This window comes from Panthera pardus, unplaced genomic scaffold (assembly GCF_024362965.1).
Source record: "Panthera pardus isolate Hobbes unplaced genomic scaffold, ASM2436296v1 HiC_scaffold_20, whole genome shotgun sequence".
Taxonomy (NCBI): domain Eukaryota; kingdom Metazoa; phylum Chordata; class Mammalia; order Carnivora; family Felidae; genus Panthera; species Panthera pardus.
The window spans coordinates 24,852,426-24,879,672 of record NW_026526766.1 but is presented as its reverse complement, the minus strand read 5'-3'; the positions used below and the strand labels follow the sequence as shown (position 1 = coordinate 24,879,672).

Genomic DNA, 27,247 nt, shown 5'->3' with positions numbered 1-27,247 from the left:
TCATCAATTATGTCCTTCACTGTACAGAACCTTTTTATTTTGATGTAGTCCCAATAGTTTATTTTTGCTTTTGTTTCCCTTGCCCCAGGAGACATACCTAGTAAGAAGTTGCTAATGGCCAGTGTCAGAGAGATTACTGCTTATGCTGTCTTCAAAGATTTTTATGGCTTCCGGTCTCACATTTAAGCTTTCAGTCCATTTTTAATTTATTTTTGTGTATGAAAGAAAGAGGCCCAGGTTCATTCTTTTGCACGTAGCTCTCCAGTGTTCCTAACACTATTTGTCAAAGAGACTGTCTTTTCCATACATACTCTATCCTCCTTTGTTGAAGATTAATTGACCATATAATTGTGGCTTTTTTTCTGGGGTTTCTGTTCTGTTCTGTGGATCTATGTGTCCATTTTTGTGCCAGTACCATACTGTTTTAATTGCTACAGCTTTGTGATATAACTTGGGAATTGAGATGCCTCCAGTTTTGTTTTTCTTTTTGAAGACTGCTCGGGCTATTCAGGGTCTTTTGTGGTCCCATAGAAATTGTAAGATTGTTTGTTCTAGTTCTTTGAAAAATCCTGTTGCTATCTTGATAGGGATTGCCTTCGATGTGTAGATTGCTTTGAGTAGTATAGACATTTTCACAGTATTCTTCCAGTCCATAAGCATGGAGTGTCTTTCCATTTCTTTGTGTGTCTTCAATTACTTTCATCAATATTTTATAGTTTTCACCTATACAAGTCTTCCACCTCTTTGGTTAAGTTTCTTCCTAGATATTTTATTATTTTTGGTGCAGTCGTAAATGGGGTTATTTAATTTTCTTTCTGCTGCTTCATAATTAGTGTAGAGGAATGAGACAGATTTCTGAACTTTGATTTTGTATCTTGTGACTACTGAATTCATTGATCAGTTCTAGCAGTTTTTTGGTGGAGTCTTTAGGATTTTCTGTATATAGTGTCATGTCCTCTGCAAATAGAGTTCTACTTCTTCCTTACCAATTTGGATACCTTTTATTTCTTTTTGTTGTCTGATTGCTGTGGCTAGGACTTCCAGTACATAAAAGTGGTAAGAGTGAGGGGCACCTGGGTGGCTCAGTCAGTTAAGCATCCAACTCTTGGTTTCATCTCAGGTCACAATCTCACAGTTTATGAGATCAAGCCCCACATCTGGCTCTGTGCCGATGGGAGCCTGCTTGAGATTCTCTCTGTCCCCCCTCTCTCTACCTCTCTCTTTCTCAAAATAAATAAATATTTTTTAAAAAGTGGTGGGTGCCTGGGTGGCTCAGTTGATTGAGTGTCCAACTCTTGATTTCAGCTCAGGTTATGATCTCACAGTTTGTGAGTTCAAGCCTCACATCGGGCTCCATGCTGACAGTGCAGAGCCTGCTTGGGATTCTCTTTCTCCCTCTCTGTCTGCCCCTCTCTCCCTTGCTGTCTTCCTCTCATTCTCTCTCAAAATAAATAAATAAACTTAAAAAAATAGTGGTAAGAGTGGATATTCTTGTTTTGTTCCTAACCTTTGAGGAAAATCTCTGTTTTTCCCATTGATGTTCTCTGTGGATTTTTCATATAAGCTCTTGATTATATTTTGGTGTGTTCCCTCTAAACCTACTTTGTTGAAGGTTTCTGTCATGAATGGATATTGTACTTTGTCAAATGCTTTTTCTGCATCTGTTCAAATGACCATTTGGTTTTTATCCTTTCTCTTATTGGTGTGATATGTCACATTGACTGTGAATATTGAATCACCCTTGCATCCCAGGAATAAATCACACTTGATTGTGCTGAAGGATTTTTTTTTTTTAAGGTTTTTTATTTATTTTTGAGACAGAGACAGAGCATGAACGGGGGAGGGGCAGAGAGAGAGGGAGACACAGAATCGGAAGCAGGCTCCAGGCTGTGAGCCATCAGCCCAGAGCCCGATGCGGGGCTCGAACTCACAGACCGCAAGATCGTGACCTGAGCTGAAGTTGGACGCTTAACCGACTGAGCCACCCAGGCGCCCCATGCTGAAGGATTTTTTTAAATGTATTGTTGGATTTGGTTTGCTAGTATTTTGTTGAGGATTTTTGCATCTATATTCATGAAGGATATTGGACTGTAGTTTTCTCTTTTTGTGGTGTCTGTATCTGATTTAGGATCAGGGTAATGCTGGGCCTCATAGAGTGAATTTGGAAGTTTTCCTTCCTCTTGTATTTTTTGGAATAGTTTGAGAAGAATTATTCTTTAAATGTTTGGTAGAATTCACCTGTGAAGCTGTCTGGTCCTGGACTTTTTGTTTCTTGGGAGTTTTTTGATTACTGATTTACTTTCATTGCTGGTAATCTTTCTAAATTCTTTAGAAGGATTCTTAGTTCATTGATTTTTAGCTTTTCTTCTTTTATAATATGTGCATTTAAGTTATAGATTTCCTCCTAAGTTTACCTGCTCAAAATATTTCCTTATATTTACTATGACTTTTATCTGACTCATGGGTAATAAGTTACTTTATTTCCAACACATGGAGGATTTCTTTTTATGAGTTTTTGGCTTAATTGCATTGTGGTCCATATGATTTCAGTCCTTTGAATGTGTTGAAACTTGCAGGGGCAAGTGTCTCTTTTCCACCTTATTTTTAATCTTCGTGGGTCTATTTTAGTTGTGTTTCTTGGAAGCAGCAAGTTAGATAATTTTACAATCCCCTGACATATTGTAATCTTTTAATTGGATTACTTAGTTCATTTCTGAATTTAACGTAATTCCTTTCATATTGTGGTTATAATCCCACCATTGTGGTTTTTACTTATCCTAACTGCTCTGCATTCCTTTTTCTCTCCTTATCTTCTTTTGGATTAATTGTGTTTTTTAAATTTTTCTATTTTTACTTCATTAGCTTAGGTGTTGTACTTTTACTCTTTTAGTTATTGGTGGTTACCCTAGAGAGTGTACCATGCACTCTTGATTTAATAAAGTCTAATATTATTGGTATTTTCACCCTTTCCCAGGCAGTGTAAAGACTCCATATCACACCCCCTGCCTCAACTTCTATGCCATTGGCATACATTTTAATTATCTGAATACATGAATTTTTAATAAGGTTGCTTTCTTATAGCTTAGCATGAGCACTGTAAAACTTTAGGGTTTTTTTTCCCTGTTTAACAGTATAGTACGTGTGAAGTATTAAGATGAATGACAGTTTCTTGTTTACATAATTTTGTGCTGATAAAACAGAGATTGATGTTAGAGCTTTCTGGATTGGGTATAGTTGACAAAGTTTCTCTAGAGGATATGTAGAAACCTAACACACACACACACACACACACACACACACACTCCTGACACAATTTGTTCAGCCTTTGCTTTCCAGTTCTGTTTCCTCCCAGGACTACCAGCTACCTATCTTTTATCTCTTTGTGCTTTAGGCTTTCTTTTGCCCTGAGTAAAGGCTTTCACTTCACTGCACCTGTTACCAGTTAGTCTCCTTTGCAGCCACCTCTGCCATTCGTAGTTCTTTCTCCACTTTTCAACTTTCTTCTTTCCTGTTCCTGCTTGGATTTCACTCAGGAAGGCCAAACATTTATAGAGATCAGCTAATCAGAATGCTTCAGGTTGGCAAACCAACCAATCAAAATGTATGGGGCATTTACTTTGAGTATTTAATTCTTCAGTCTCTCTTTGTCACTGCTTACTATTCAAAAGTTTTTATCACTCAGAACCGTCTGGGGAACACCAGAAGGCTAGTCTGTGGAGCAGTGAGGTTTTATGGTTCTGTTAAGGTAGTCATGAGTTCGGGCAATGTACAATTTATTTTTAATCATTACACACTTACTGGGGTTCTCTATTTTAAACATGTTCATCTCTCTTTTACAAAGAATGAAAAAATAATAGAACAACAACTTCTTGTGGATCAACTGAGTGAAGAACTAGCAAGACTTAATCTGTCAATGACATCTTCAGCTACGGAAACTTGTGGAGACGGGCCAGACACCAGGACACCTGGAAAGAGGCCATGTACCGTACCGTTTGATACTCGTTTGGGGCATTATATTTATATCCCAGCCAGATCAGATTCCAGGAAGGTAATGTCTAAACATTGATTTCTTTCTGGTTTTGGTTTTGATACGTAAAAAATATGTATAGTATCACAGGATATTTGTACAGTCTCAGCACCTTCTCTTTTTCTGTTTGGTTTCATGGACTTTTATGTATATTCTTGCTTTCAGTCATGCTTATTTTTAACAAAAAATGAATAAATAGGAGAACATATAGTTTTATTTGGAAGGAATAGTTGAAGGTGATGTCTGTATTCACCAAGGAGAAAAAGCTATCCTTTGCCATCATATTTTCAGATGCCATCATATTTTCATATTTTCATGTTTTAGTCTGATATCTTCATTAATTTTTTTCTGTCTTTAACCACACCAAGTTGAGATGAGATTGGAGGGTGCTTAGTTTGATTTATTTGGTCTGTTTTATTATTTTCAAAATGATATTTGTCTATTATCCGGTCTTGCCAAGCTGACATAATCAAGACTGTGTGGAGATCAGTATGAAGTTTCATTTTAATTTTTATTTATAAATATGTGTGTGGGTGGTAAATATATGTACACAGATTTCTCATGAAAAATCAAGGAATCTCTACTGAATTGGAAATCTCTAGTGGAGAAGACTAAGTAACAGATTCATGAATTTTGGTGTCTATTTATTAATTTTATGACTGGAAAGGATCCGAAGGCCATGTGATGGTTACCATTAAAGGGGTAAGAAATATGGGAAGCGTCATAGGCTTTGTAGTCAGGTAGGCTTGGCTGTGAACACAAGCTCTTTGTATAGACCTGTACGTGTGCCTAAACCCATGTGGGCCCCCGGTTCCTTATCTGTCAGACTGGGGGAAACGTGGGTGTGAGTGGAGGATTTACATAAGATAGTGATGCTAAAACTGCCTGGTACACTGTGTCTTCAACACATGCCTATGGGGTGCGTTACTGTGTCCCAGGCTCCGTGCTTCAGAGTAAGACAGGTGCTATCCTTACCTGTGTGGTTTTTAGCTCTGAGTGGTTGAGTTTTAAAAATTAAATCACTGTTCTTATTAATTTCAGTTTTCCTTTGTAGAGTTATTGACATTTTCTTTTTAAAAATTTTTTGTTAACATTTATTCAGTTTTGAGAGACAGAGAGCACGAGCGGGGGAGGGGCAGAGAGAGAGAGGGGAGACAGAATCTGAAGCAGGCTCCAGGCTCTGAGCTGTCAGCACAGAGCCTGACGCGGGGCTTGAAGTTACGAACTGTGAGATCATGACCTGAGTTGAAGTCAGCCGCTTAACCGACTGAGCCACCCAGGTGCCCCTGAGTTATTGATATTTTCTTTATGGGTGAATACACAGTAAATTTTCGTAGAACATATGAGATGAAAGGTAAATTTTTGCAGGATTCAAATTTGATAACTATGATTTCAACTTAATAATTATATATTGTCTTCTGTACTTAAGCGATTTATTTATTAACTCTTGGCTAGTAATGTGAATAAATTTTCTGTTTATTCTTTTATTTTTTATTTAAAAATTTTTTTTTAATGTTTATTTACTTTTGAGAGACAGAGACAGAGCATGAGTGGGGAAGGGCAGAGAGAGAGGGAGACACAGAATCCAAAGCAGGCTCCATCCAGGCTCTTAGCTGTCTGTCAGCACAGAGCCTGATGCGGGACTTGAACTCACAAACCGTGAGGTCATGACCTGAGCTGAAGTCAGACGCTTAACCGACTGAGTCACCCAGGTGCCCCTCTTTTATTTTTTTTAAAGAACATTTGTTTTCCCCTGATTACAAAAGTTGTACATATTTATTCCCTCTCAGTCTCTCTTTCTTCTTTTTACTAGACATTCACTCACACATACACTCTGTGGGCTCTTGAGAAAAGTTAGACCCTTGTTCTTATTTCTAGTTGTTTGAATAGGCCTGAAACAGGCATGAGTGGAATAACGACTTCCGTGGTTATTGTTTCAAATTATCCAGTTATGAGTTTTGTTTTGTTTTTACAATTTTCCTTCCACCCCAAAAGATCTCTGCTAGCCATTAAAAGGAGGGGAAAAGAAAGAAGATGCAAAAGTCATATGATCGGCAGTTTTAAGAACTCTTATTCCTACCATGTGTCCAAGAATCTAGGCCCCTTTTCTTGTTTGGGCTGGTTACTGCAGCAGACATGAGAAGGCAGGCTTGCGTGGGAAGACACATGGCATGCCAAGCCTTGTTGGTGTCCTGCTTGTTCTAAAAGTGAGGGGAAGTTTTCATATTGAATACCGAAATGAACTAAATTACTCCCAAGAGGACATCTGAAATACCATTTCATTTTCTCCTGGATTTCTATCTCCTTGGCAGAAATCTAGCTAATATTTTCTTTTTCTTTTTTTTTTTTTTTTGAGTTTATTTATTTATTTTGAGAGAGAGAGAGAGAGAGAGAGAGAATATGGGGGGGGGGGGGGGCAAAGAGAGAGGGGTAAGGAGAGAATCCCAAGCAGGCTGTCAGCACAGAGCCTGATGTGGGGCTCAAAGCCATGAACCATGAGATCTTGACCTAAGCCTAAATCAAGAGTCCAGCTCAACTGACTAAGACACCCAGGCACCTTAAAAATATTTCTTAAATGCTTATGTATACATATTGGAGAGAAAAGAGCAAAAAGATCTTATTTATTCTAAATGCATTATTTGTTATATTATGCGTATACTCATATACTTTCATTACTGGCTTTTCTCACTTAATATATCATGAACATTTGAGAGTTATTAAATATTCTTTTATAACATATCATGATTTTTAATGGCTGAATAATATTTACCTTAACATATTATCTTAATATATTGAGATATATTATCTTAAATGTTTATTTAATATATTTTATTATATTAAATATTTAATATAATATTTTAAATAATATTTATCTTGTGTACTTTTTCCTATTATTGCACATTTGTTTTCAACTAGTTCTTAATCTGAAAAGTTAAACACCAAAATGGAATTATAGAACATATCTACTTATGCAGAATTCCTAAAGAAATTGCCCCTCACAACTAAGTAGTATATAGGTAAATGAAAGAAAAAGTTTTAGTATTATTTATCAAACTAATAGGAAAAAAGAGAAAAAACTCCTTTGTCTCAATAGATACCAAAGCTCATCAAATGAAATGTAAAGTTGAATCTTGATTTAAATCTAAAGAAAAAATATAACAGAGGTGTCTACTTTCTTAACATGGTAAATACGATATACTTGAGGCCAAGGGCCAGTATTATACCCACTCAGAGGGCACTTTGGAAAGAAAAAAATTAGAGGGGTCAGTCAATGCTTAGGTATAATACAATATCACAAATACTGATGAAAATCTGCCATGTTTCATTGATAGTAAGACTCCCGTTGTTTTCACATTTTATCATCTTTGATGCCAGGGTATGTTTTATAATTGATGGCATGTCATAGTTTGACAGCTTTTTTTCTTTCTTGATGGGATAAAAATAATGGTGTCTCTTATAGTTGATGGCATTTGAGATTCGATGAAATCTGATATGGAGTGGAAATAAAAGCAATAGGTAACTAATACCACTTTTAGTACTTCATACGACTGTATGCTAAGAAAACCGACCAAGTATTCTTAAGGGATATATTTAAAAAATCTGGACTCTCCAGGACCAGGGAGAAGAAGTGCTAAGGGAATACTTCACTTAAAACTGCCAAAGATGTGGGGCACCAGGGTGGCTCAGTTGGTTAAGGGTCCTGCTTCAGCTCAGGTCATGACCTCAGTTCGTGGGTTCAAGCCCCACGTCGAGCTCTGTGCCGACAGCTCAGAGCCTGGAGCCTGCTTCGGATTTTGTGCCCCTCCCTCACTCATGCTCTGTCTCTCTGTCTCTCAAAAATAAATAAATGTTAAAAAAAAAAAAAAAACTGCCAAAGATGATTCCAGAGGCCCCAGGGCCCCGGCAGCCAATGCTTCAGCAGAGGTCATGTTATAAATAAGAGCCAAATATGGGTAGAATAGTTGAACTCAGTAAGCTTTAAAATTCTCTCTAGCTTTATGGCTATATAATTCTAGAGAAGAAAATGGTTAGAATAAAATGTTGGCTTCTAGTGTATACACCTCAGTTAATCTGAATTATTAATCAGCTTATTTGAGTACTTACATTAGTGATTAGTACTGTTTGGGGTGTGGTTGAAAATGCTAAAGCGGGGAGCTATGGAACGCAGAAGCAACTAAAGGGAAGCAGGACTCAGTACTTAGGTGAGAAGGTGCCAGGTTTTATTGCATTGGGTGGAATGACTGTTAAGGAATTAATTTACTAAATATTACTAATTGTTGTAGAATATATTTGCTGTTCATTATTGGGCTGGCTCCTTTGGGGTTTTTTGTAGAAAGAAATTTTAAAAGCAGATTACAATTCTAGAGAACAATGTTTGACTTTGAACAGAAAGTATTATTTGCTCCTGAAATAATTCGCATTCCTCTGATGAAGAGAAACCTTGATGCCTGTTTGTTTTGGGGCAAAATGGACATGCGGGGTAATTGTGCTTGTTAGAGAAAAACTTATTGAGTTGGTTCTTCTGTAAATAATTCCCCTCCCCCCTCCCTCAAACCCCAGGATTGGGAGTCTACCTAGAAAACTTTACTCTGTGTCCATCATGGTACCAATGTGACCTTATTAGGTGGCCAACAACAGGGGCACAGAAATCAGGTATCAAGGAATCTTCCATATCAGGCGGGTTTTTCTGGGAGGGATTATGTGAGGGACCTCTATCACTTGAATCTTGATACTCTGTGATATACACATTCCACTATATGTCATAATTTTAATAGCTTCTAATGATCTGTTCATAAATGGAATGTTTCCTCTAATATTTTATTGTCTGCCTTTTTTGAGAAATTACTCTGAGGTTTGGTTACAGAGAGGTGGTGAAAAAGGAAATACTTGTAACAAAAACTAGAAGAAGAGTATAAAGGCAATTTCTGTTTTCTGTTGTTGTTTTCCAAGGTCATTTTTTGAGAGCTGAAGGCACATTGCCAGTAAGAAGCATGTTATCGTATGGAAAGCTCCCAGGCTAGCCCAGGAAAATCTATTTATCCGTGATACATATTAACTATGTCACTTAGAGCATTAAGTCAGCTATCCCTAACCGCCACCTGTAAAGTGTGAATACATGCATTTGGATTTCCTCCAGTGTAGTGCAAATAGGTCATTGCCTCCTATCACACTGTCTGGGTTTCACTTTTGTTGGGAAGTACCCGTGCAATGTTTAAGAGCAGTGATGTTTTCACTCGTGCCTCTCTTTGGTTTCATTTTTGAATAATGTTTTCCATGAAGGTATAATTGAAGATAGCTTTCTAGAAGGAGGAAGAGCTGTGTAGGTTCTGAAGGAAGTACGTGTCTATGGGGTAAAACGGCATGGTGAAATTTACTTTGACTTTTTTTGGGAGAATGGATATTTTCGGTGATTGGCTGTTTCCATGTAACTATCTAATAACCTCTTTAAAAATATTTTGAGTAATAGGATAAAAATAAACATAAAAAAAATCACTTTTTTCTGTTGTTTGGTGGGGTAATCACTTGTAAGGTCTACACAAGTCCTTCTGTGTACTCTCTGGATCGAGTAGTTGCCGGATTTCGAACACGAAGTCAGATGCTGCTGGGTCATATAGAAGAACAAGATGAAGTCCTCCACTGCCAATTTTCTGATGACAGTGATGATGAAGAATCAGAAGGCCAAGAGAAATCTGAAATTAGGTATGTTAAATATAGACTTATTTCATAAGCATAATATATGGTGCAATAAATATAGATAGATATAGGGGTTTTATTCATTAACATGTATCTTTACCGTTTAATATAAGTTTTGCCTCAAGCACTGTCTACTGTGTCTAATGTGTTATGAAACCAGCATTTGAACACAAGTCATCAGTCTTAAAATTGAAAATATTTTTGCATTTAGGGCTTTTATAGCTGTTGGATTTTAATTTTCAGAGAGAATGTGTTTGGATTTCCTGATTTTACTGCCACAGTGGCAACAAACATGAATTTTCCCCTGAGTTCAGCCTGAGGGAGACATCCTTTTATTTTGAGGAATAATAGAAAAAACTGTTTATGTAATTAATACTTTTTTAACATTGTGGTCAGTTCTGGGGAAACTAATTTGAGGGCATATTAGAAAACACTAACAGACAAGTTACCTTTGATCCTGATTTTTTTGTTTTTAGACGTAGAAGTTGCTCGTGGATTCAGAAGCGAAGTTCTGTTTGTTCTCTTGTTGAATTGAATGATATTCAGGATCAAACACAAAAGTCAAGTTTGGGGAATGAAGGTACACAGACTTTCTCAAGTAATTTAGATGTAATGTTTATGACACTTCTCTTTTTCTTTAGTCAATAATTTAATTCCCAAAGGTGGGAACTTGGTAGGAGAACTTCCTTTTTGTTCTCTGTTCTCCCTCCAAGTTTTCACTTGCTACTCCTTAATTAAAAAAAAAAAAAATGTCCCCAGTTAATTCTGGCTAGAGTTATAGGATAAATGTCTCAGAATGGGAATTTTTGTACCCAAACTTGAGTTGATATTCACATTGTTCATTGATGACAGTAAAATACATTAAAAATTTTTTTAAATAATTTATTTAGGGTTATTTATTTATTTTGAGAAAGAGTGTGTGTGAGCAGGGGAGGGGCAGAGAGAGGGAGAGAGAGAATCTCAAGGAGGTTCTGCATTGTCAGCACAGTGCCCGATTCAGGGCTTGAACTCAAGGACCACAAGATCATGACCTGAGCCGAAGTCGGACACTTATCTGACTGAGCCACCCAGGTGCCCCTAAAATACATTTTAAATAATGTACCAGGTATCTGCTGCTTCCCTGGCACACCTGCCTTCCAGTAGTGATGTATGTGACCTTAGAGCCAACTTAGTCTGCTGAGTGCTCATAATGTTGTACTACACAGCTGATGAGAATTTGTATGCATCAAATAAGCATAAAATATGTTTGTGTTGCCAAAACTATGTTGTAGTAGGAGATTTTTAACTCATTTCTCTTGGCCTATGAGTGGTCAGACACACACACAGAAAAGAGCATAGCAAATACAAATAACACAATAGGTAAGTCCTCCACTATGAAAATAGAGAGTATTTTATCTTTTAAAGAGCCTATGCCTGTTCTATTAACAGCGCATTGACTTTATGTCACAAATAAAACTGAAATAAATTTAAAAATGTATAAATAGAGAAGTGCTACTCAAGTAGCCATCCTTGAGCTGTTTGTTACTGGTCTACAGCCAGGTAAGAAACTCACGCCGAATGTAAATCAGTGCACTAACTTCTTCACTGAGGGAGTCTTGCTGTGGGGGAAAAAAGTCCGCTGAATTAAAACAGTGACATAGTTGACTTACGTTCCGGTAACCAACAGTGCTGGACTACACCTTGGGTAGCGTGGTGCAGACAGACCACATTCTCTGATGACCATTAAAGTAGAAGTTAGTGGGAAAAAATTTCAACTCTCTGCCCACCTGGAGATTTTATACCTTTCTTAAATAACTCAGGTTAAAGGAAAACTCAAATCACATACCTAAGGACAATGATGACCTATGTATCAGAACGTACAGGATGTGACTAAAACTTGCTGTCAGCTAGAAAATGAAAGTCCCAATTGCCATGTATTTTTTCCTTTCTTTCTTTCCCTTTGTGTTTGTCTCTTCCTCTGCTTCCTCTAGACTGCTTCTTTCTGCTTTTATTTAACTCCACTTCTGTGGAAAATTCTATGGGCAGGAAGTTTTATTTCTCAGTTTTGCTTCTTTTTCTTTAAAGATTTAAAGATTGAATGTCTCCAGGAGAGTCAAGAGTTGAATTTGCAAAAATTAAGGAATTCAGAACTCATACTTACTGAAGCCAAACAGAAAATGAGAGAACTTACAATTAACATCAAGATGAAGGAAGATCTAATTAAAGAATTAATAAAAACAGGTAATAATGTCCTGTGAACCAGCTTATATAAGAAAAGTGTCTAAAATTGCTTTTTTAAAAAAAATTTTTAACGTTTATTTATTTTTGAGACAGAGAGAGACAGAGCATGAACGGGGGAGGGTCAGAGAGAGAGGAAGACACGGAATCTGAAGCAGGCTCCAGGCTCTGAGCTGTCAGCACACAGCCCAACGCGGGGCTTGAACTCACAGACCGCGAGATCATGACCTGAGCCAAAGTCGGATGCTTAGCCGACTGAGCCACCCAGGCGCCCCTAAAATTGCTTCCGATGTTGCAACATTTATTTTAGTTTTTGACACTGAGGACTATCCACTGTAGCTTAGAATTTGGTATAACAAGGTGTGTTTCATAGCCAGTAGGTGGAGGTTAGTTACCAGAAGAACGTGGTTACATTGGGATTTCATCTGCGAATTGAGAGAATTCTGTGGACTTTGTATCGTGTTGCAAGTCTATGGGCATTTAATGTTTTTTGCCACTTTTTAAGAAACATTATACTAGGTACCTGGGAATATGTCCAAGATGTTTTCTAACCCACTTCAATACTTATTTTAAATTATTAGTCCTCATTCTCTTGGATAGTTCATTTTTAACGTTATTTATAAACTTTATATTAAAAAAATTTTTTTTAACTTTTATTTCTGAGAGACAGAGGCAAAACACGAGCAGGGGAGGGGCGGAGAGAGGGAGATACAGAATCTGAAGCAGGCTCCAAGCTCTGAGCTTTCAGCACAGAGCCCGACATGGGGCCCACAAACCATGAGATAGATCATGACCTGAGCCGAAGTCGGATGCTTAACCAACTGAGCCACCCAGGCGCCCCTAAACTTTATATTTTAAATGTAGATCATTTTTATTTCTCTCAAGATGTAAGGATGTATTCTTGAGAGCTATTCTCTCAGCGAGGCAAGCTTTTAGCTCTTCCTCTTAGTCTCAGATTCTGCCTGGTTGGGCATATGTCCCACATCCTCCCCTCACCCTTAGCTACGTTATCAGGCTTGCCTCGGAAAGCACATCTCAGGCTTTTCCCCCCCCACAATAGACTCAAAGTGTGAGCTTTGACTGCTTTGAAATTCAGTAAGGAATTGAAGGGATAAGAGTTTTTTCTCAGTTCCAATGAACATTGGTCCCATTTAAAGGAACTGAAGGAAATATCATCTTCCTTTTCCTTAAGCCAAGGCTGTAATTACCCTCAGATTACATGAATTATGGTGGCTCCTAGGGCAACTTGCCTTCCCACTTCCCTCCTCTTTCTGATGAGCTTGTTTTCTGTCTGGCTGGAGTCTCTCATCCTCCACTCCATAACGGCTGTGCCAAAGTGTTTTCCTTCCTCAGTCCTAGTGACGAATGTGCTATATACCGTTCCAGGCCTAGGTGTCCCAGATGGGTTTTTTGTTTTTTTATTTTTTATTTTGTTTAATGTTTATTTATTTTCAAGAGAGAGAGAGCAAGTGAGCAGGGGAGGGGCAGAGAGAGAGGGAGACACAGAATCCAAAACAGGATCCAGGCTCTGAGCTGTCAACACAGAGCCCGAAGTGGGGCTTGAACTCAGGAATGGCAAGATCATGACCTGAGCCGAAATCTGACGCTTAATCGACTGAGCCACCCAGACGGGGTTCCAGATGTTTAATTGAGCTTGACTATGTTCCTTCCTCATAGGCAGGATCAATGCCAGTATATCTCTCATAGGAATGTCTAGGAACTGATTTAGGATTTAAATTTTTTTTTCCCATGTTTGTTTATTTTTGAGAGAGAGAGAGAAAGAGAGAGCATGAGCAGAAGAGAGAGGGAGACACAGAATCTGAAGCAGGCTGCAGACTCTGAGCTATCAGCACAGAGCCCCACGTGGGGCTCAAACTCACAAACCATGAGATCCTGACTTGAGCCGAAGTCAGACACTCAACCCACTGAGCCTCCCAGGCGCCCCTGATTTAGGGGTTTAAATAGCTTCTCCATCAGGGTACTGCCTGTGAAAGTTAAGGATATGTACCTTCTGGAATAAATGATTTTTAGATAGGTCACACCATCATGAGATCTCTCACTAAACGAGCACGCTCTTGTAGCCCAGTATGTTCATCCTGGTTGCCTCAAAATAGAGGCTACCTGAATGTACACAGAGAAGGTCCTCTTCTTACTTATGAGAACCAAGGGCAGTTTGGAGCTGTCCTTAGGGGTGGTGATGAGAAAAAGGGTCAACGTGTGCTTGCTTTTCAAATCCTCCTCACCGAAGACTTCCCCCCAGTAGCAACTATTTCAGCCAACAATAAGTGACAAGTATACTGTATTTCATCAATTCTAATCACATTCTTTCACATTTGAATATCTCTGAAATCAGGATGCACCGTTACCATCAGTGGCATCCTGGCATTTTACCATGTAACTGGTATAATGGGCACTGTACCTTTTTTCTCGGTGACTCATAAAATATTGGTGTGTTGAGCAATATATGGGGTCTTTAATTAATTAAAATATAGTAGTCATGTGCATTTTAATGTTAGTCAAATAATCAGAGAGTTATAGAGACGGAAGAAAACTCATAGTGCATTTAGTTCAGTAACTCCTTTTTACTAATAAAAATTAGAGATTTTCAGGGTAGCAGAACAAATTGGCCCTGATAATTATTCATCCCATGAGCTTTGGATTCAGTTTTCCATTGCCATGGGTTTGCTAGTCTAGTTCAAGGATAAGTTGACTACTCAGAACAGATTAAAACCAAATTTTTAGGGCCTAGTAGCTTAGAATGAAGAGAGATACAGAAATATCTATATTCTTTTTCATCTCTGTTCCAAGTATAAGAAAAGCATTGAAAAAGAATTCATCTTTAACAAGTTTAGTTGAGTGGAAAAGGAGGGGGCCAGCTCTAGAATGAAAGTTTCATAACAGACATAACAATCAAATGTATTGTGGGCCTTTTTGGATGGTGATTAAAATAAACCACTTGTAAAAAAGATATTTTGAGACAATTGTGGAAGTCTGAATAGATTCAGGTAGGGATTAATATTGTTAGGTGTGAAAGAAGTTTTGGCTATGCCCGTGTTTGATATAGATGTATTGAAGTATGTATAGGTAAGATGACATCTTTTTTTTTTTTTTTTATGTTTATTTTTGAGAGAGGCAGAGCATGTGTGGGGGAGGGGCAGAGAGAGAGGGAGACACAGAATCTGAAGCAGACTCCAGGCCCTGAGCTGTCAGCACAGAACCCAATGTGTGGGGCTCAAACCCACGAACCATGAGATCATGACCTGAGCCACCGAGGTGCCCCTGGCTTTTTTTTAGAGAGAGAGCATGTGTATGAGTGGGAGAGGGGCAGTGAGAGAGGACAGAGGATCCAAAGTGGGCACAGTGCTGATAACAGCGAGCCCGATGTGGAGCTTGAACTCATGAACCATGAGATCATGACTTGAGCCGAGGTTGGACGTTTAACTGACTGAGCCACCTAGGCGCCCCTGCTTTATAATTCTTAAGCAAATAAAAACAGAAGAAAGACATAGATAAAGCAACTATGGCAAAATCTTAATAACTCTTGAATCTCAGTGATGGGGGGTTCATCATTCATCATATTAGTTTTCTACTTTTGATATGTTGGGAATTTTTCATACTAGGGAAAAAAAGATTTAAAGGTAGCAAGAAACCAAAGTGTAGTTAGCAAAAAGCCAGAGTCACCCCAAATATTTTCTTACCTGGAGTTTGATGCCCGCAAAGCTACACTGCAAATTCAGAAAATCAGAAATGTCACACACACACAAAGATGAACCTGTGACGGAATGGCACCAGACAGGAACAGCCATTGAGCAACTAATTATTAAGAGGCCAGGTGGCAAGTTGTGTTTGATGGAGATGGGTGGGGACAGCTGGATACGTAATGCTCTGCCTTAAATAGATATACTGCCCAGCAGGATTTTGAAGAATAGAGCATTTTAAAGATTTTGCTATTTTACTTGGCTGTTTTTTTTTTTTTTTAACATGCTTTCTAATTGTTATCACTGTGGTGAAGGTAACCATGCCAAGTCTGTAAGCAAACAGTATTCTCTGAAAGTAACAAAACTTGAGCACGAAGCAGAACAGGCGAAAGTGGAATTAACTGAAACAGAGAAGCAGCTGCAGGAACTAGAAAACAAAGATCTTTCTGATATCGCCCTGAAGGTAAAATTACAGAAGGAGTTCCGCAAAAAGATGGACGCCGCAAAGCTAAGAGTCCAGGTAATTTAAAAAATGTGATTGAGCAAACTTCCTTAGGGGTTTACTGCTTGTGTACCTGGTTAGGAAAGAAGTAGGATTCAATTTTTCCCAGCAGGAGGAACTGGATGGCAGCTTTTCTTTTCCGGTGTGCTGACAGATTTGCCTGGTTTCTATCTGGGTACTACATCCTTTGTTTGAAAAGTGTATTATTTTAAACTTTTTGTCAAAAACCATGGTAAGAAATAAAGATAACCGCAGAAGTTGTGTTCTTTTCTGAAGGACAAAAGATTGATGATTAAGGAATATATATATAAAACATCTGGGATGTATATGGCATTTTGTAGACATGCCACAAATGCTAATTATTTCAGATAGTTTTCTGAAACCATAACTGATTGCTTTACGAAAGGTTAGTAATTGACTCCTACATCTCATCCGTGATTTCCTAATGCCGGATTTAGCTATTGCCTCAGAAGTGGCTACCGTTAAAAGTTGTATTCTATGAGAAATATTCCATTACAGAAAGATTTTGTGTATAATTAAGCCGTTTTCAGATGCTTTTGGGATGACCAGAGTGCTTCGTTAGTCTGATTATAATGAATCTGCTAGAATGTTGTCTCCATTTTTTTTCATTCATAATCTATTTACTTTAATGTTGTTTCCACTGTAGGTAGAATGGAATTGTCGTTCACCTATTCAGAGCATTATATATTTATTTTTGAAACTGTGCCACAATTGTCCTCTCAACAAGGGCCGTGTTCATTGCATATGAACAGAACAAAAACCAAATCCCTCCTCCTAGGGTTTTATGGTTTTTAAAAAAATGTTTGGTTTTGTTTTGAGAGAGAGAGCATGAGCGGGGGATTGGGGCAGAGGGAGAGAGAAAGAGAGAATTTTAGGCAGGCTCCACACTTTGTGCAGAGCCTGACACAGGGGCTTGGTCCTATGACTCTGGGATGATGACCTGAGCTGAAATCAAGAGTCTGCCACTCAACTGACTGAGCCCCCTAGGAACCCCCCTTCTAGGGTTTTTAATGCCACCTCCAACATCTGGCCATCCCCACTAAAATGTTTAGCTAAGTAGCCTCTCAACACAAAGTTAAAATAGTATGACTTAACGTGTGAACTACTTAGAGGAGGGCTACTTTCCTTCACCGTACGTTTTCAGAATACATATTTCCATTTAGCAGGTCACCTCAGAGAGTCTTGGGATCTGTTCTTTTTCACTTCTTGACCCTTAAAATTAAGGCTGCAATGTCTAACAAAATACTCCTTTTAACAAAATATTAGTAGAACAAAACAGTTAAGATTTTTCCTTTGTGTTTATTATGAAATTTTACTTATAATTTCATAGTTTTATATCCAAGCTTCAGTTCTGACTGTAATTCTTATACTCAATAATAGCCAGAATGATTGGTTTCTAAAGGGGTATCATATACATATATGGTTTAAGCCTTGTTTGTGGATTTAGCAAAGATTATATGTTCAGTTTCACACAGCTAAAATGATTGAATTAAAAGATTAAGTGAAAGATTAGAGAGTGCAAGTAGGGGAGAAGAGAAGGAAAGGTGGCGGGGAGAGAGAGAGAGAGAGAGAGAGAGAGAGAGAGAGAGAATCCCAAGCAGGCTCTGCGTTGTCAGCACAAAGCCTGACTCAGGGCTCAATCCCACAAACCATGAGATCATGACCTGAGCCAAAATCAAGAGCACTTAACCAACTGAGCCACTCAGATGCCTCTAAGTGAAAGGCTATTAATAGGGTTTGAGAATTATCATGTTTTTTGTTTTCCGTGTTTCTTGTTGCATATTCTTTTCTGCTAAGAGGACTGATAAGGAAAGGAAAGAAGACACAGAACACAGTTAAGCTCAAAAGAAATATCCCATACAGCCGAGGACTGAAACGGGATTCCCATGTAGTTTTAGAAATGTCTGGGCTTTTGACCTATTCATGTACACCCAGTGGGGATGGGGACGATAAGGAGGAGGATGATAGTTACCAGCTTCTAAGTGTCTACATACCAGATGTTTCACAAGTATTAATCATTATTTACCCCTTTAGAATGAATATTTTTACCCTGTTTTACAAATGAGGAAACTAAGTTGTAAAAAGGTAGAATAGCTCAAGAATCTCATAGTGGAGGTGACAGTAACAGTTTTCAGTATGCTAACATCTCATGCCATTTTTATTTAATTAATTATTATTAGTTTTAATGTTTATTTATTTATTTATTTATTTAAAAAAATTTTTTTTTCAACGTTTTTTTTTTTTTTTTTTTTATTTTTGGGACAGAGAGAGACAGAGCATGAACGGGGGAGGGGCAGAGAGAGAGGGAGACACAGAATCGGAAACAGGCTCCAGGCTCCGAGCCATCAGCCCAGAGCCTGACGGGGGGCTCGAACTCACAGACCGCGAGATCATGACCTGGCTGAAGTCGGACGCTTAACCGACTGCGCCACCCAGGCGCCCCATGTTTATTTATTTTGAGAGAGAGAAAGAGCACAGGCAGGGGAGGAGCAGAGCAAGAGGGAAAGAGAGAATCCCAAGCAGGCTCCATGCTGTCAGAGTAGAGCCCAATGTGGGGCTCGATCTCACGAACCATGAGACTATGACCTGAACCAAAATCAAAAGTCAGATGCTTAACCAACGGCCACCCAAGCACCCCTCATACCATTTTTAAATGTTGAAATACTAGTGTTTTTATTAGTATTATAAAGTTATTTCAGTTTTTAAAACGAATTGTTTTAATTTAAAAAATCTAAAATCTGGTTTTTTAAAATTTTTATTTATTTATTTTGAGAGAAAGAGAGGGGCAGAGAGAGTGAGAGAGAGAATCCCCATGCTGTCAGCACAGAGCCCGACACAGGGCTTGGTGTCATAAACCGTGAGATCATGACCTGAGCTGAAATCAAGAGTCGTATGCTTCACTGACTGAGCCACCCAGGTGCCCCTAAAATCTGTATTCTTATGTCAAGATATATACAGAGACCTATATGATGCATTAATTCTTTAATACTAATAGCATTAAAGGTGCACTTTTGAGCATGTGTGGAATAAATACAAAAGATGACGGCAACCTATCTTACTTTTAAATAAGATTATCAGTACCTATACCTTCAGTATTATGTGGAAAGACACCAAACTGCTAATATTATCATTTTTGCTGCAGTATTGCAATTACTATCAAAAGTAAGTGTGGCAAAGCCACTGTCCAGATTTACGGATAGGAAACTACAGAGTCCTGTGGTCTCCAAGCTAGTGGTACTCAAACTAGTTTGTCTGCAGATTGTTTTTGGTCTCTGACGAGATAAAGGCAAATGGGAGCATAGCTCCCTTCATCAAAGAAGTCTTAACATATGGGGCGCCTGGGTGGCTCCATCGGTTAAGCATCCGACTTCAGCTCAGGTCGTGATCTCACAGCTCGTGAGTTTGGGCCCACGTCAGGCTCCGTGCTGACAGCTCGGAGCCTGCTTTGAATTCTGTGTCTCCCTCTCTCTCTGCTCTTTTCTGACTCTCTCTCTCTCTCTCTCAAAAATAAATAAACATTAAAAAAATTTTTTTAATAATAAATGTTATGTATTTGGAAAAAAAAAAGGCTTGACGTAAACAGCGTCAGCTGAATCCGATAGCATGCTTAGCGGTGCAGGCTAACAACGAGTCTGGGACTAGTACTGGTTCACAGACTACAGTTTTCGTAGTGCTGTAAGTTACAGTGCCTCTGTGAATACCTAGTTGAGTTTAAACAAAATATGTTTTTGCCGACAACTTACTGCCAAAATAAAGGGAACAATTAATTGTAGTTTGCATAATTTACAAATGACCTCACTTTAACTTTTTATGTAACGTAACACGTACTTAGTGCAATGCTAAGACACATCATACACGTTTAATATGTTTGCTCAGGAGTAAATTGGAACACTGATATTTTATATTAGTATAAACTCTTAGTAAATGTTCAACATTTTTTATGCTATTCAATTATATTTGAGCTAGATGAGGAGAAGCTTTATTTCAAATAATTAAACTGATAATTATAACGTTGGTCACTGTCAGGGAAAATGGTATCTGTACTGATCATCTTAACTCCAGGATTAATTATTTAGGCTATAGCTGGTTATAAAAGAAGAGCACAGTGGACTACTTTGCAATCACATAAAAAGAACAGATCTCTGTGAGATGATCTCTAAGATAAGTGGAAAAAAAGGAAGGTGAAAATCAGTCTGTTTAGAATATATCTGAATTCATTTGCATGCATATAAATTATTTCTGAAAGAATATTTAAGAAATTGGTAATTTTGTGTCGGGAGCAGGACAGTAGATTTTGGGTCAGAGATAAGTCTTTAAATATATAGTTCAGTTTTATATTCTTTTAATTTGTATCATTTTTAAACTAAAACACGCAGTAAAAAAGCAGAGACATCAAATTTGTTCTGTTTGGCTGTCTGTATCAGGGAGTCTCATCATTCTCTGTATCTGGTGAAAATTATGATCGTGGCCCAATTGTAAAAGTAGACATGTAGTAAACAATTATGAACCTATCAAAAGTAACGAAAATCTAGGCAAATGCCTCCCTTCGCCACAGAATGAAAAGTTTAAGTTTACTTGAGGTCTGTGGGAGATTCAGCTTTTCATTTTGAAATATTCCATATGCTCACAGGTCTTACAGAAGAAGCAACAAAATAGTAAGAAATTGGCATCACTGTCAATCCAAAATGAGAAACGTGCTAATGAACTAGAGCAGAATGTAGATCACATGAAATATCAAAAGGTACAGCTGCAAAAGAGACTTCGAGAAGAAAATGAAAAAAGGAAGCAACTGGATGCAGAAATTCAGCGGGATCAACAAAAAATCAAAGTAATATTGTCATACTTTCCTGCAAGCATAAGTATGAAATGTTAAATGGCTCATTGGCTGATGAAGCCACTTGGCTTCTGAGGTATCTGACCTTGCCCTTTCCTTGGCTGCTGTCCTCATTCACTCAATGCTTGGTTCATTTACATAGTAAAACCTATTTATTGAATTCTGAGTACTGTCTTGAAGGCTTTTGCTTCATAGAAGAAGGTAGGTACAGTGATAACAGTTTCTCTGACTAGGACCTTTACTTTACTTGAGGCTGTCAAAAACATAAAGCTGACTTTCCAAAAAAATACCTGACATTTGATAGGATTTCCCATTTCCAAAGTGCTTTGACCTCCATGTGACATCATGGGAAAAAGCACAAGGTAAAATAGTATCATTTCATTCATAATGAACAGACGAGTGATCAGACCTGTATGCCCAGCAGTTCTATAGAATGGATTGGGCTGTGGAGGAACTAATGGTGTCAGCCTGGGCTCTGGGGCCAGGCCAGCATGGGTTCAAATCCCAGCCTTCTCGGTTCCTGGCTGGATTGTTTATTGAGAAAATCACTTACCCTCTCTGAGTCTGTTTATTCTTATCAAAAATGGCCTCAATCATACTTACCTCACAGGACTTTTTTGAAAAAGAGGAGGAGGATCATGATCATAGCAACAGCAATAACAAATACTCATCTAGCATTAGGTACCGGGCTCTTTTCTATTGAAATGTTAAGCTGAACCCAAGACTTGGAACATAATTTAAGCCAAGTTACTGATTCTTTTTTTTTAACAGCTGTACTGAGATATACTTCACATACCATACAATTCACCCATGTAAAATAAACAATTCAGTGGGTTTGGGTATATTACATTATTAATTTTTATAAGGTTTGGCAAAATAGACATGAAATTTATTATTTTAATCAAGTTAAGTGTACAGTTAGTTCCATGACACTGATTACATTCATAATGTTGTATAACTGAGACCACTAGCTGTTTTCAAAACTTTTCTCCTCTTTCCCCCAGTGCCCTGGTAACTTCTCATCTGCTTGGGTCTCTCTAAATCTGCCTGTTCTAGCTATTTCATAAAAATGGAATCATACAAGATTTAGCCTGTGTCTAGCTTATTTCACTTTTCATAATGTTTTCAAGGTTCATCCGTGTTGTAGCATGTATCAGAACTTCATTATTTTTTGCAGCCGAGTAATATTCTGTTTTGTGGACATACCACATTTTGTCCATCCGTTCATCTGTTGGTATACACTTGAGTTGCTTCCACCTGTTGGCTACTGTGAATCATACTGTGGTAAAAATCGACCTGTAAGTTAACTGTTTAAGTTCGAGGAGTGGAATTGCTGGGTCATATGATAATTCCATGTTTCATTTTTTCAGGAACCACCATTTTCAATAGTGACAACACCATTTTACATTTCCACCAGCAATGTGTGAGGGTTTTAATTTCTCTGTATCTTTGCCAACATGTGTTATTTTCTGTTTCTTTTTTATTATAGTTATCCAAGTGTGAGTGAAGTGGTATCTCATTGTAGTTTTGATTTGCATTTCCCTAATGACTAATGATGTTGAGCATCTTTTCATGTTCTTATTGGCCATTTGTATTACTTGTGTGGAGAAATGTCTATTCAAGTTCTTTGTCTACTTTAAAAAAAATTTTTTTTTAATGTTTACTTATTTTTTGAGAATGACAGAGTGTGAGCAGGGGAGGGGCAGAGAGAGGGGGAAACACAGAATCCGAAGCAGGCTTCAGGCTCTGAGCTGTCAGCACAGAGCCCGACGCGGGCCCGACGCAGGGCTTGAACTCACAGACCGTGAGATCATGACCTGAGCTGAAGTCGGACGCTCAGCCGACTGAGCCATTCAGACGCCCCATTCTTTGTCTACTTTTTAAATGGATTATCTTCTTATTTTTAACTTGTAGGAGTTTGTTTATGTACTCTGGACATTAAACTCTCTCACATACATGACTTTTATAAATTTTTCCCATTCTGTAGGTTGTCTTTAAACTTTTTTTTTTTTTTAAACAGCAGGTGAATTCCTGTCTGCAAGATTTGCAAGATAAAAAAAATATTTTGTTTATTTTTTTTGAGAGAGAGACAGAGCATGAGTTGGGGAGGAGCAGAGAGAGAGAGGGAGACACAGAATCTGAAGCAGGCTCCAGGCTCTGAGCTCTAAGCACAGAGCCCGATGTGGGGCTCAAACTCATGAACTGTGAGATCATGACCTGAGCTGAAGTCGGACTGACTGAGCCACCCAGGTTCCCTTAGACTTTCTTGAAAATAGTTTTTGAGGGGCGCCTGGGTGGCTCAGTTGGTTGAGCATCTGACTTCGGCTCAGGTCATGACCTCGCGGTCTGTGACTTGAGGGGACGTGAGCCCCGCGTCAGGCCCTGTGCTGACAGCTCGGAGCCTGGAGCCTGCTTCGGATTCTGTGTCTCCCTCTCTCTCTGCCCCTCCCCTGCTCATGCTCTGTCTCTCTCACTCTTAAAAATGAATAAATGTTAAAAAAAAAAAGAAAATAGATTTTGATGCAGCAGAATTTTAAATTTTTTATGAAGTCCATTTTATGTTTTCTTTTGTTGCTTGTGCTTTTGGTATCCTTTAAAGATTCTACTGCCAAATCTAAAGTCACAAAGATTTACCCCCTTTGTGTTCTTCTAAGAGTTTTACGGTTTTAGTTTTTATACTTAAGTCATTGATTGATTTTGAGTTAATTTTTGTATATAGTGCGAGGTAGAGGTCCAACTTCATTCTTTTGCATGTGGAAATTGAGTTGTGCCACCATCATCTGTTGAAGAGACTATTTTTTCCCCATTGAATGGACTTGGTACCCTTGTCAAAGATCAATCGACTGTATTATGGATATATTTCTTAGCTCAGTTCTATTCCATTTGTGTATATGTCTGTTCTTATGCTAGTACCATACTATTTTTACTACTGTAGCTTTGTAGTAAGTTTTGAAATTGGAAAGAAATCCTTCAGCTTTGTTGTCCTTTTTGAAGATTGTTTTGGTTATTTGAGGCCCCTTGCAATTCTGTATGAATTTAAGGATCACCCTTTCTATTTCTGCAAAAAAGGCCATTGGAATTTTAGTATGGATCAGGCTGAATCTGTAGAGTCCTTAGGGAATACTGACACCACGTGACAATATTAAGGCTTCCTATTCATGAGCATGGGGTGTCTTTTATTTAGGTCTTCTTTAAGTCGGTTAAGTGTCCGACTTCAGCTCAGGTCATGATCTCACAGTCCGTGAGTTTGAGCCCCATGTCGGGCTCTGTGCTGACAGCTCAGAGCCTGGAGCCTGCTTCAGATTCTGGGTCTCCCTCTCTCTGACCCTCCCCCATTCATGTTCTGTCTCTCTCGGTCTCAAAAATAAAAATAAACAGTTTAAAAAAATTAAACATCTTAGATTTTTCTCTTTTTTATAGTTTATTTTATTATTTTAATATTATTTATTAATTTATCAATTGTTAATTATTAATAATAATTAATAATTATTTATTGATTTAATATTTATTATAATATTATATTTAATATTATATTTAATAATATAATATATTATTAATATTATTTTAATGTACATCCAAATTAGTGAGCATATAGTGCAACAATGATTTCAGGAGTAGATTCCTTAATGCCCCTTACCCATTTAGCACGTTCCCCCTTCCACAACCCCTCCAGTAACCCTCTGTTTGTTCTCCATATTTGAGTCTCTTATGTTTTGTCCCCCTCCCTGTTTTTATATTATTTTTGCTTCCCTTCCCTTGTGTTCATCTGTTCTATGTCTTAAAGTCCTCATATGAGTGAAGTCATATGATATTTGTCTTTCTCTGACTGACTAATTTCGCTTAGCATAATACCCTCTAGCTCCATCCACGTAGTTGCAAATGGCAAGATTTCATTCTTTTTGATTGCAGAGTAATACTCCATTGTATATATATACCACATCTTCTTTATCCATTCATCCATCGATGGACATTTGGGCTCTTTCCATACTTTGGCTATTGTTGATAGTGCTGCTATAAACATGGGGGTGCATGTGTGCCTTTGAAACAGCATACCTGTATCCCTTGGATAAATGCCTAGTAGTGCAATTGCTGGGTCATAGGGTAGGTCTATTTTTAATTTTTTTGAGGAACCTCCATACTGTTTTCCAGAGTGGCTGCACCACTCTGCATTGCACAGCTTGCATTCCCACCAGCAATGCAAAAGAGATCCTCTTTCTCCGCATCCTTGCCAACATCTGTCTTTGCCTGAGTTGTTAATGTTAGCCATTCTGACAGGTGTGAGGTGGTATCTCATTGTAGTTTTGATTTGTATTTCCCTGATGGTGAGTGATGTGGAGCATTTTTTCATGTGTTGGTTGGCCATCTGGATGTCTTCTTTGGAGAAGTGTCTATTCATGTCTTTTGCCCATTTCTTCACTGGATTATTTGTTTTTTTGGGTGTTGAGTTTGCTAAGTTCTTTATAGATTTTAGATACTAACCTTTTATCTGATATGTCGTTTGCAAATATCTTCTCCCATTCTGTCAGTTGCCTTTTAGTTTTGCTGATTGTTTCCTTTGCTGTGCAGAGCTTTTTATTTTGATGAGGTCCCAGTAGTTCATTTTTGCTTTTGTTTCCCTTGCCTCCAGAGATGTGTTGATTAAGAAGTTGCTGCAGCCAAGATCAAAGAGGTTTTTGCCTGCTTTCTCCTTGAGGATTTTGATGGCTTCTTGTCTTACATTTAGGTCTTTCATCCATTTGAGTTTATTTTTGTGTATGGTGTAAGAAAGTGGTCCAAGTTCATTATGTTGCATGTCCCTGTCCAGTTTTCCCAGCACCACTTGCTGAAGAGACTGTCTTTATTCCATTGGATATTCTTTCCTGCTTTGTCAAAGATTAGTTGGCCATACGTTTTTGGGTCCATTTCTGGGTTCTCTATTCTGTTCCATTGATCTGAGTCATCTGTTTTTTCTCTCTCTTTTTTTTTTTTAGGTTTATTTATTTATTTTTGAGAGAGAGAGGGAGAGTGTGCAAGTGTGTGCACGAGTGGGGAATGAGCAAAGAGGGAGAGAGAGACAGAGAGAATCCCAAGCAAAGCTCCACAATGTCAGCATGGAGCGTGATGCAGGGCTTGAACTCATGAACCGTGATATCATGACCTGAGTAGAAATCAAGAGTAGGTCACTTAACTGACTGAGCCGTCCAGGCACCCTCAATCTTTTTTTGTTTGTTTGTTTATTTTTATGTTTATTTTTGAGAGAGGGGGAAGGGGCAGAGAGAGGGGGTCACAGAGGATCCAAAGCAGGCTCCATGCTGACAGCAAAGAGCCCAAGGCAGGGCTCGAACTCACCAACTATTGAGATCATGACCTGAGCTGAAGTTGGACACTTAACCAACTAAGCCACCAAGATGCCCCCTTTGTTTTTTGTTTTTTTTTTAATTTAGTTTTTTAGTTTTGAGAGAGCAAGCAGGGGAGGGGCAGAGAGAGAATCCCAAGCAGGCTCTGCGCTGTCAGTGCAGAGCGCAGCTTGAACTCACAAACTGTGAGATCATGACTTGAGCCGAAATCAAGAGTCAGATGTTTAACCCAGGTGCCCCTAGATTTTTCTCATCTTAAAATTATCCTTCTTTAACCTTATGCTTTTCTCTTTCTCTCTTCTCACCTTTAGAACCGAACTGGTTGGAAAAGTTTACTGCATCTGTTTCTGTTTCCTCTGCTTCCATTCATTCTCTCATCCTCTCCAGTTTGGTGTCTGGTTCCTGTCTCTACCATCTACTTCAAAGCTTTTGAGAAATTCACTAGTGCTTTCTCGGTCACTAAAGTCCTTAAAACCTCAGCTGCATCCAGCGTAGTTCACCACTCCTTCCTTCTTGAAATATTTTCCCCTTTGCCTTTGTGAAATTATATTCTTGTTTTTTTCCTCTGACTGCTTAATCTCTGTCTTTGCTAGTTCATCCTGCATGATCAGTACTTAATATATGGGAATTCCCCAAACCTCTAGGCTTATGCCTCTTCTGTCTTCTGTCTTTGATGACCTCATCTTTTTCCATGGCTACAATTTAACTCTGACAGCTTTCAAATTTAATCCTTAACCCCAGATTTGTACTTGGAGCTCTGGATTCCTATATCCAACCATTGACATCCTCATTAGGTTGTCTTATAGATTAAATTCATGATCTTCCTTACTTATCTCACCACAATTCCCCTCCCTGCTCCCTTCATAGGGGAAAATACATAGTTTTCCATGTGCTTTACCTAACATTTCAATCCATTCA

The 27,247-nt window shown here is 38.3% G+C and overlaps 1 protein-coding gene across 4 annotated transcripts in view; it reads left to right on the top strand.

The window, feature by feature from the left end:
- The window catches only part of KIF27 (kinesin family member 27), a 90,635-nt gene that overhangs the window by 32,647 nt on the left and 30,741 nt on the right, over window positions 1-27,247 (top strand). For 3 of the 4 annotated variants that reach the window (XM_019423544.2, XM_019423546.2, XM_019423543.2), the window contains exons 6-11: window positions 3,842-4,048; window positions 9,558-9,727; window positions 10,198-10,301; window positions 11,786-11,941; window positions 15,951-16,156; window positions 20,790-20,987. In XM_019423544.2, the coding sequence (XP_019279089.2) occupies window positions 3,842-4,048; window positions 9,558-9,727; window positions 10,198-10,301; window positions 11,786-11,941; window positions 15,951-16,156; window positions 20,790-20,987 (1,041 nt within the window). The remainder of the gene's footprint in view (window positions 1-3,841; window positions 4,049-9,557; window positions 9,728-10,197; window positions 10,302-11,785; window positions 11,942-15,950; window positions 16,157-20,789; window positions 20,988-27,247) is intronic. The other variant, XM_019423545.2, reaches the window with a different exon arrangement.